This window comes from Lytechinus pictus, chromosome 8 (assembly GCF_037042905.1).
Source record: "Lytechinus pictus isolate F3 Inbred chromosome 8, Lp3.0, whole genome shotgun sequence".
In the NCBI taxonomy this organism is placed as follows: domain Eukaryota; kingdom Metazoa; phylum Echinodermata; class Echinoidea; order Temnopleuroida; family Toxopneustidae; genus Lytechinus; species Lytechinus pictus.
The window spans coordinates 41177096-41187460 of record NC_087252.1 but is presented as its reverse complement, the minus strand read 5'-3'; the positions used below and the strand labels follow the sequence as shown (position 1 = coordinate 41187460).

At 35.8% G+C, this 10365-nt stretch overlaps 1 protein-coding gene across 1 annotated transcript; it reads left to right on the top strand.

Moving 5' to 3' along the window:
- Window positions 1–279: 279 nt before the first annotated feature.
- Window positions 280–9996, top strand: LOC135154951 (uncharacterized). Its single transcript, XM_064103196.1, has 3 exons — window positions 280–519; window positions 6650–6710; window positions 7660–9996. The coding sequence occupies exons 1-3, from the start codon at window positions 327–329 to the stop codon at window positions 7946–7948; spliced, it is 543 nt and encodes a 180-aa protein (XP_063959266.1). The 5' UTR covers window positions 280–326; the 3' UTR covers window positions 7949–9996.
- Window positions 9997–10365: the final 369 nt, after the last annotated feature.

Here is a 10365-nt window from a genome sequence, read left to right as displayed (position 1 = left end):
AACATACGGTACAATCAAGGAAGCTCCTTGGTACAATAACTTTCGCATCCTACCGGGTACCCATTTAGCACCTGGGTCGAGAGTGGCAAAGTGTGGCTTGACGCCTTGCCAAAGGTCGCTACACCGCGGTGGGATTCGAACACACGACCCTCTGTTTACAAAGCGAGAGTCAGAATCACTAAACCACGGCTCTTCATTGACCCGTGATTGTAATAACTTAGCTTGTTGATGATACCCATGCCCCTTTCTTAACCAAATAGCTTACATAAACACAAATTGAAAATAATTTAAACTATAATAATAACAGTGGTAGTGATTTTCTGTTTATGCAGATCATTTCTTTCTGTAGACTAATACACGGACCCAAGATTTGTGAACCCGTCAAATTTGATGTCCCAAAACAGCCAGATAATGTTCAAATATCCATGAGAGCCGGACAAACCAAGGAACTGGAGGTCAATTGTTCATTCAGGTTGGATTTCCCAATTCCTCGTAGAAAAGAGAACGTTCCTCCACAAGGTAATTATCTGAGTATGAATTGTTCAACCCATACCATGTCAACATGCGTACAGACCCGGTTATAGTGTATACACTACTAGTCAACATGTATCTTTTGAGGAATGGATAATGGCAACATTTCGGCTCGGTTTTTACTACTATTATGCTTGATATGAGTTTAGTGGAGCGGCGTAACAGTGGTCGGTGGCCAGGGGGGGGGGGGGGGGGGGGGGAATGGGGGTTGGGGGCAAGAGCAAAAAAAATCCCGGGCATATCATGGTATGAACAGGCGTAATGGTGTAATGAGGCGACGATTTTGAGAGGGCCAGATATTGCGTATCGGGCAGAATTTATCTTAAAAATGTTGCGAGTGAGCGAAGCAAGCGATCAAAAATTTTGATACAAAAATTCCATGTTGTGATAGATTTATACATGGTATCCAGAGAATAATATATATCACTCTTCTCTCTTTCCATTCCTTATTTTTTGTGGTCTGTACGCCACTGTGAACATGGTTCTTTGCGGCAGTGGCGTGAATAGTACAAAAGAAACGAGGGGCGCAGTATGGCGCATGTGCTAAAAAGCTGCTTAAAGGAGAATGAAACTCTTGGAGCAAGTTAGCTTTTGTGAAAGCAGAGAAATCAAAGAATAAGATCAACAAAAGATTGAGTAAAATAGGACTAGCAAGAGAAGCGTTATGAGCATTTGAATGTCGAGATCACTAATGCTATGGAGATCCTCCCATTGGCAATGCGACTAAGATCTATGATGTCACAGATGAACAACTCTCCCCTTTTGGACACTGAAAATATACCCCAAAACATCTCTTTTGGCTCATTCTAATCATATGACAAACGATTCATAAATGATATAATGTTGTGAAACCTCTGTACTTGTCCTCTCATAAAGAGAATACCTCACCTTGTGATAGACTCTATAAAAGTGAGAATATAAGTGAAATAAATACTAAAGTAATGAGGGAGTTGTACGTGTGTGACATCACAGATCTTGGTCGCATTGCCAATGGGAGGATCTACATGGCATTAGTGATCTCGACATTCAAATGCTCATAACTTTCTTATTATTCAATCAATCTTCCTCAAACTTTCAACAATATGTTTCTTTGATTTTTCTCTTTGATATGGATTCAGCTGGTTTCAAGGGTTTCATTCTCCTTTAATATACAGTAAGATCTGCGCGAGCGAAGCGAGCAAGAAAAAAATCACCTTTTCATGAGAATCTGACTTTGAGATATTTTTTGACACTATATTCAGTAAATAGAATCATATCCTAAACTTTTCATTTGCTTTTCTTTCCTCCTTTTTTGCACTTGGTTGTAGAACTTTTGGGGCCATGGCCCAACCAAAAAGCGCAACCATTATACGGCAGTGCAATGCGGTTGGCGTCTTGGTATCAAAGCCATTTAAACCTCGCAGATTGCCGCTATTTTTAATCAAATCGCGGGTATGTACAAAATATACATCTTTAAACAATACATTTATTCAACCCTATTGCGTACTGAACAAAATGTTTTGAGGGGGCAAAACATAGCAATGTGGGAAAATTTGTAACGAGTCGCCAGTGTGCAAAGCGAGCTGCAAAAAAGTGCCAATTGAAATTAAATTCTAATTATGTGATAAATTTTCCTTTTCATTGTTTCCATTAAGTTCATCATACGTTGTCTCCTCTAATTTCTTTTATTTCATCTTGGGTGTGGAACCAATACCCCCTCCCTACAGGGGGGGGGGGGCGTTATAGAGCCATTTGAAGGTTATAGATGAAGAGCCCCTACTGCGTGAAGTCTGTTGCAAAGCCCCGGTTGCTTATTTGCATAAAATTTAGCAAACTTATAGCACAATGTTGTATGTTGTCTATCTTTCTTACCGCTCTTTACTTTCGATCCTCGGCAGCCCGGTCGTGTTATTACTTTTTTCTCGTCCCTTTTCTTTGTTATTACATTCGTTTCCCGCTATTGTTTGCCACTTTGTCATCTTTTAATTAATATTCCACCGTGCTATTACATGACATAGGCCTATTACAGAATAAATTGTTCTTTCTCAAATGTTTATCTTTCGTTCCTTTTCCAGCTTTCCTTCCTTTTTCATTAAAAATATATTTTTTTCCTCGTTTTCTATTCACTTTTCCCTTTCCTTCCCATTTCCCTTTCTTTCTTTCTCCCTCCCTTTTATCTTTTCTCCGTTTTTTTATTCCCCAGGTGAAATCCGCCAGGGGGGGGGGGACATCTTCCCCCCGCCTGTTACGCCATCGGTTCAGTGTTAGACATGGTAGATCAATTGCAGATCACACTTTCATAATTTAAAGGCTTAACTTATTAGGTATCAAGGGAAGACCGCCCTCGATTGCTTTATTTCATGTATATCTGAATGATCACAATATGCAGGCCTTCTGATTTCCGGCTTAACTACTCGGAAGTTTGGCACACCCACGGTTCCGTAGGATGCCCACTTCTCCTTCCCATCTAAACTCCTCAAAAAAGTTTGGAAATCTGACTTTGATCGACAATCCGTCCTCGGTTTTAGTGAATATTAATTTGTGATTGATAATAATGAATAAACCATTTAATTGTCTTAAAATTATAGTTACACTTCGTAATTACGAAGATTCGTTATTTCGAAGTTTCGTAATTCCGAAAAACGTAAATTGCCTATATCTCGATGTTCGTTAATCCGAAAACGAAATAAGGTTCGTTGTTCCAAACGTTCGATAACCAAAAAACGAAATAAAGTTTGTTGTTCCGAAGGTTCGATAATCCGAAAACGAAATAAGGTTCGTTGTTCCGAAGGTTTGTTAATCCGAAATCGAAATAAGGTTCGTTATTACGAAGGTTCGTTCATCCGAAAACAAAATAAGGTTCATTGTTCCGAAGGTACGATAATCCGAAAACAAAATAAGGTTCCTTATTCCTAAGGTTCGTTAATCCGAAAAATGAAATAATCGGTGGCGTAGCCGGGAGAACCGGAATGGTAAGCGTGGTAGAAGGGGGGGTACGTTTGTACCGTTGCTGTTCAATTGTTATGAGGATGGGAAGCAAAATGAAGGGGGCGGAGCAAAGTAGAATCAAGTAGAGCAAAACATTTTTGAAGTGATTTCTGATTATGGTAAGATATATATTTAGGCTTTATTTTTCGTGAGTAAGTGCAACGGGCGAGCGGGTCGGAAAAATTTTCAAATCTGATGTAAAACCCGTTTTTTGGGGGGTCAAATACTATTAAACGGGCATGCTTGGGAGCTGTTGCGAGTGTGAATCGCAAGCTCAAAATTTTGGAGATGTCAATAAGAAATATAAAAAAATATTCTGAGCAGTAATTCCAATCATTAAACAGTTGTGCATCTAACTGAAGAATTAACACGAGTGCGAAGTATGAGCTGAAGTATATTGACCAGAAAAGGAACTATTTAAGGACTGTGTTTAGTGACTCGTGAATAGGATATATGCATGTAAGCGCGAGCTAAATAGATATTCCAGCCTGAAAAATTGATATTCTAAGTCTTTTTATAACCAATAGCGGCGAGTACCTTACTAAACTAATAACAATAGCCAAACAAATTTTGGATTTTCTAATCTAAAATATATACTTTAAGAAGGGTAACGAACCTGTGGATTAACGAACCTCATTTCGTTTCCGGACTAACGAACCTTCGGAATTACGAACCTCATTTCGTTTTCGGACTAATCAACCTTCGGAATTACGAACCCTATTTCGTTTTTGGACTAACGAACCTTCGAAATTACGGACCTGATTTTATTTTCGGACTAACGAACCTTCGGAATTACGCACCTTATTCCGTTTTCGGACTAACGAACCTTCGGAATTACGAACCTTATTCGTGTTCGGAATAACGAACCCTCGGAATATTCGAACCTTCGGAATAACGAAGCGTTGGAATTACGAATGTATGCGAAAATTATACTCTACATGATATGATTATGATTCACATAGAGTGCAGTGCCTTGAAATGTGAGGCATTCAAAAGTTGCAAAATAACACAATATTGAAAGTCACTGTTCTTTTTTCCGTGGTGATGAGTGAGTTTCTCAGCGGTTTCTTTTGTTTTCATGCACTTTAATATCAACATTAACATGGAGATCCGTGAGATATCATGGTTTGATACCGGTGTGTTGGCTCAATTGGTAGAGCGTTCGTCTCACAACCGGGAGTTCAAACCCCGGCCGCGTCAGGGAGTTTCTGCTACCCTGTTTGGCGTTCAACGATTAAAGAGATAAAGCCACGTCGAACTGGCGCTGCACAGCGGCTGCCGGGCCCACGATTAATTGAGCGAAGCAAATTTTTGGAGTATTTCATTTCATGTCTATTTCGAATGGTAAAATATGGATTTTCATCTTTTCTTTTGAATTGTGGTTTGAAATACCCATGCATGTTTGTTTGTTTGCTTGTGCAGAGGTGTGTTTGATTTCCTGTTAATGCTGATATTAGGAGCATGAAAACAAAAGAAACCGCTGAGAAGCTCACTCATCACCACGGAAATAAAAGAACAGTGACTTTCAATATTGTATAATTTAGCAACTTTTGAATTTTGACCTTGCCAAACATTTCAACGCAATGCACCTCCATGTGAACCATAATCATATCATGTCTCCATGTGAACCATAATCATATCATGTAGGGTATAATTCTAAGGAGAATTAAATGATGTTTTTAATAATATCAAATATGCATTGCTTGAAATTAGGAGTTTAGAGAAATTAATGGCCAAACTCAGATTTCCAAACGTTTTTGAGGAGTTTATATGCAACCAATCAGTAAATATTTCTTAAATGCGGCGTAGGTTACCATTGTTATTGCTGATGACACACATATCTCTTTGTCCTTTCAACCTAAAATTCCGTTACTGTTCTTGGCTATCACACAACTTGAAACATTGTCTACGAAACCGTAAGACTTGGTTTGTACCTAATAGCCTGAAACTGAATGATGATAAATCTAAAATTTTATTATTGTACCAAACTTTTGTTATAAAGGAAAAATTGATTATCAGTCGTGTCACATCCATATTGGTAGTACTTGTATCACTCGGTCAAAAAGAAGTATTTAATTTCTTTAAGCACGAAGGGTTAACCTATGCGCGATTAAGTAGGCACTTTTATATAAATTTAGCGTACATTTCTATAATCTGCGCCCACTTCAAAAAGTCATACAACCACAGTGGAAAAAATAAGTAATAAATCACTCATATCACATAGATATTAGTAGCACTTCTATCGATCCGTCACAAACAACCCGTAATTTGGGAGTTATATTCGATCATGAAATGACTGATCACAATACATCTGAATTGTAATGACAATTAGAAAAAAACTCCACATAAGTACATACGTTATATCGGGGCTCCAAGTTTAGCGATTATTCCTAAATGGAATGACCTATCACGATCATCATTGCGTGCGCATTTTGTTCAGTAGACTGAAGAGGAACCAATCAAAACTATTCTTTTAAAATAACAATTAATCGCGAACCCATGTATTACGGGGCAATTAAAACCCATTACAGATCAGAAACCTTTACACATTTTTTTTTAGTTAATATTTCCTTTGGCTTTAATGTTGTCTTCTGTCCATTATGTATATTCTTGATAAGATAAGTGTATTCAAAATATATATAAAAAACTAACATTTGTAGCATGTCTATATTTAATGCCCCTTTTTTGTAGTACCAATACAGTTTAAATCTAAATAATTACGTCTTTTGTCTATTTAATATTTTTTTAATATATCGAATAAATTAGAAATGTAAAATGGCAGGTATGAAATAAGAACCAACATCATGTTTGATATCAAATTGATATCTTAAACCAATGCATAATGTCAACTTATTTTAGTATCTTGTTATAATAACCCATATTCATGTTGACTTTGAATGATAAATAACATTCCCACTTAATCCGCTCATTAAGACATAAGTAACTTATTTTAGAAGTGAATAAAGATTATTGATTCAAACGAGACGAAACCTATTGTTTCACAAGCAAATGTTCACACTTGGTTTGAATGGATATGTTTTTTTTAGCTTTCGTTTTCTTTCTCTTCAATCCCTTCTTCGAATTTGAAAAATATAATTATGCACATGATAGAATCAAAGTTATCGAAATGACTTTTGCTGATTTTTTTTAGTAGGAGTAGAACACGGTGCAACAAGTTTACAGGCGCAGCAGACATCAGAGGAAACCTTACGGTACGTTTTAATCATTAAAATACTTCTAATAATTGCTAACATTGCCAATTGATTTACGCAGAAAAGAGTACCTTTGGTATTACTTTTCAGAAAGATGGATGGGAACTTTTATCATCTCAATAAGTTGTTGAAAAAGAAAAAGTCTACTTTGGACATTTGGTATTACTATGGAAAAGGATGGATGGAAGCTTTTATTATCTCAATTAATTTGTTAAAAAGGGGAAAAAAGGGGAAAATAATACAAATTAAGTAATTGGTAGCTTCTGAAAGATACATGTATTTGTTTGCTCTTATTAATCCCCTGTTGAATTAACAACCATATTGCAATAAAAACACGAACAACATCCAAAACAGCAAGAAATAGAAAGAACGAAATATTCATTTTGAGGGTAAAAACGTGAAACTTGCGTGACGCACTTAAAGGACAAGTTCAGCCTGTGAAAGAGTTGATTTGAATAAAAAAAATGCAAAACCAATAGGCATAACTCTCAAAATCACGACATTTAAAATTGCGCCTGATTTTGCGCCGGAAATGCACATCCTTGTCAGTATCCAAATGATGATGGCGTCACCCACTCACTATTTCATGTTCACCTTATTATTATGTGAAACAAAGCGTTGCTCCTCCATTAACATGTTGTTTCAACATTTTGTGGTTCAATCAAGTTGGTCCTTTAAATCAGTAAAATTTGAAATATTGTATAATTCAAACAATAACAAACAAATGAAAGAGTGAGTGGGGGACATCATCGACTCTCTAATTTGCATTTCACTTAGCTCTGTTGATTCAAATCGATGTTTTTCAGGGGTGGACGTGATTGTTAAGAAGTGAAACAAGCGCAGAATAATCTGATTAGAGATAATATGGGAGATTAATGGCAGTAATAGTGGAAATCAGCAGTGTTAAAAGGTTTACACTTTGTAATAATTTATCAAATCAATAATCTAGAATCAATCCAGCTCGAGAGAGGGACTTTGATGGCATTATGACAACCGTTGCAAAAAAGGTCTCACGACCGGAGATAGATGATCTTGGAAATGCTCTTGGCTTCGGACCAGAGGATATCAACCGTTATGTTGAGGAGAACAACAAAGGACCGGGCGTCTCGTACATGGGAACACTTTCAATGCTCCGTAGTTGGAGAAAGAAGCAAACAAAGAATACAGAGCAGAAAGCCTTGCAGTCTGCTCTAGAAGTGGCTGGTCAAATCCATCTCGCTGATGAACTATTTGGTTAATGATTTAATGGAACTCATGATTTTTGTGATCTATGAACTATGTTAAAAAGAAGGATTAGATAGAGGAAGTCAGTTGGCAGGTCCTCAAAAAGTAGCTTCTTTTATCCTAGTAATGTTCATGATGAGAGGGTGTTTGCATTATTTTCATGCAACCTAAGTTGTTCTTTTATACTTAATTTCTGTTTGAGCACAAATGATCTTTAAATTATGATAAAGCTGAAGATCTAAGCTTTGATATGATATTGGTTTTATAATAAGAAGTATTTTAGATGGGTCACCAGCCAGCTTTTCATAGGCCAAGTCCATTTAGCAGCTTATAAAACAAGACTACTTCACTCTGATTAGTCATAGAGACCACACACCCACACAAATCCGAACATACCACACTGGGCATCTGCAAGATCACACTCACGATGTGGTTATCTCTTCGAATTACACGCGCCTGTTGTTTTGAAAACATTATTCAGCCAATCAAAACTCTGGATTTTATACTTCTCGGAAATTCCAGAAATTTCCTCTCGTATCTTGATGGAAAAAGTTGGGTGCTGACCCATCTAAGAGGTGCCACATACAGAAGAAGAAAATTCCGTTTGAGGCATCTATTCAGGCCTGAAATTCACTTATCAAATTATTTTATTCAAAAGAAACGACCAATATAAAAGAGTAACATTTACCCTTTCCTATGGTATAAGAATAATCAATATCATTAGAGTAAAAAGTGGTTAAATTCTTTCAGATTTGAAGTCTCACAATTCACGAGATTGTGCAGGAATATCTTGCTCATTTGCTTACTAGCATAGGGAAAGAAACAGATAGAATGAGAGAAAGATAAACAAGATGAGTTTAATATGACGTTTGTAGCTGAGAAGGGGTGTGCGAACATGCACGGATGAGGATGTGTCTGTGTGTGTAAGATCAAATGTTATTGATTCGTTGTGTTTATGGGAGTATGTGTGTGTGAGGGTGTGTGCGGGTAAGTGTGTGTGTAATTGACGCAGCTGATTGCAAGGTTTTTATTTGCATTTTATGAATATTGTATCATAGAGTCAATGCAGTTCATTGAAATAATCTGATCTGAAGTTTTTTAATATGTATTTGGTTATGTTAACGAAATTCTTGGAAACTCATTAATTCATGATTTATGTACTGTATTTCAAAATGATGAAATACACATTTTTAATTATTTTCTTATTTGGATATGTACTAAAATTTGATAATTTGATACGCAAAGAGGCATTGCAAGTTGTCGTAATATATATTTTGTACTGTATTTATTGATTTTCTGTACATAGTGAAATATATCACAAAGGATGCCAATCATGAAAATTGATAACAAAATAGAAAAGAGAACAAATTTGAACTTTATCAAAAGGTCGAACTGCCTTAGCGAACGTACACGGATGAGCGTGTGTCTGTGTGTGTATAAGATCAAATGATATTGATTCGTTGTATTTATGGGAGTAGGGGTATGTGAAGGTGTGTGAGTGTATGTTTAAGGGCAGGCATGTTTTAATTGACGCAGCTGATTGAAAGGTTTTTATTTGCATTTAATGTATTGTATTATAGGGTCAATGCAGTTCATTGAAATAGTCTGAGCTTAATCTGAAATTATGTTAATGAAATTCTTGGAAAGTCATTAATTCATGATTTATGTACTGTATTTGAATTAATGAAATACAAATTTGTTATTATTATCTGATTTTGATGAAAGTAATAATATTGCGTCATTTTGTTTGATTTAATATAAACGACGTGTTATCAAGGTACTGCGCAGAGAGGCATTGAAAGTTGTCATAATAAATATTTAGTACTGTTTTTAATGATTTTTCTGTACATATTGAATATATCACAAAGCATGTAAATCATGAAAATTGATAACAAAATAGAAAAGAGAAAAAAATTTGAACTTTGCTCAATAGATCGATAGATCACCAGTGGTGATTTTGGGGGGCATTGCATTTTTACATCCAAATTGTTTGCATTAATTGAAAGCAAATATCGTTCATTTCCTATTCAGGACATAAAAAATATTATTCTATTTCATTCTCAACAAAATATAAATAAAAAAAAATACCATCATAACATCATAACAAGTCAACATCATAAAAAAATGTACCAAGTTCATGAAATCAACTCGAAAAAGACATGTTATAAGAAAGTTGCATACAAAATAATCATTTGTAAAGGATTTGTGAAAATGGAGGATCCCGCTTAAAAGCAAAGCTTGTATATTGTGGGCTCCTCAAAAATATGACAAACGAGAAATAAATTTTATAGATCTTATCATACATGCAGTATTTCCTTTTTTATTCAAATCGATTGATCCAACAGTTTTTTAATTGATTTTTTTCATTAAAAACAAATAAAAATACATGCTAAATGATACATGTGAAATTGACAAATAAAAATGGGAGGAT

Bases quoted from the DNA above. Each gene is read 5' to 3' on its own strand.
- LOC135154951 (XM_064103196.1), top strand. From the start codon at position 327: ATGCAGATCATTTCTTTCTGTAGACTAATACACGGACCCAAGATTTGT. The intron at 520-6,649 runs GTAATTATCTGA...GATTTTTTTTAG, and splicing joins AGAGAACGTTCCTCCACAAG to TAGGAGTAGAACACGGTGCA. The intron at 6,711-7,659 runs GTACGTTTTAAT...TCAATAATCTAG, and splicing joins ACATCAGAGGAAACCTTACG to AATCAATCCAGCTCGAGAGA.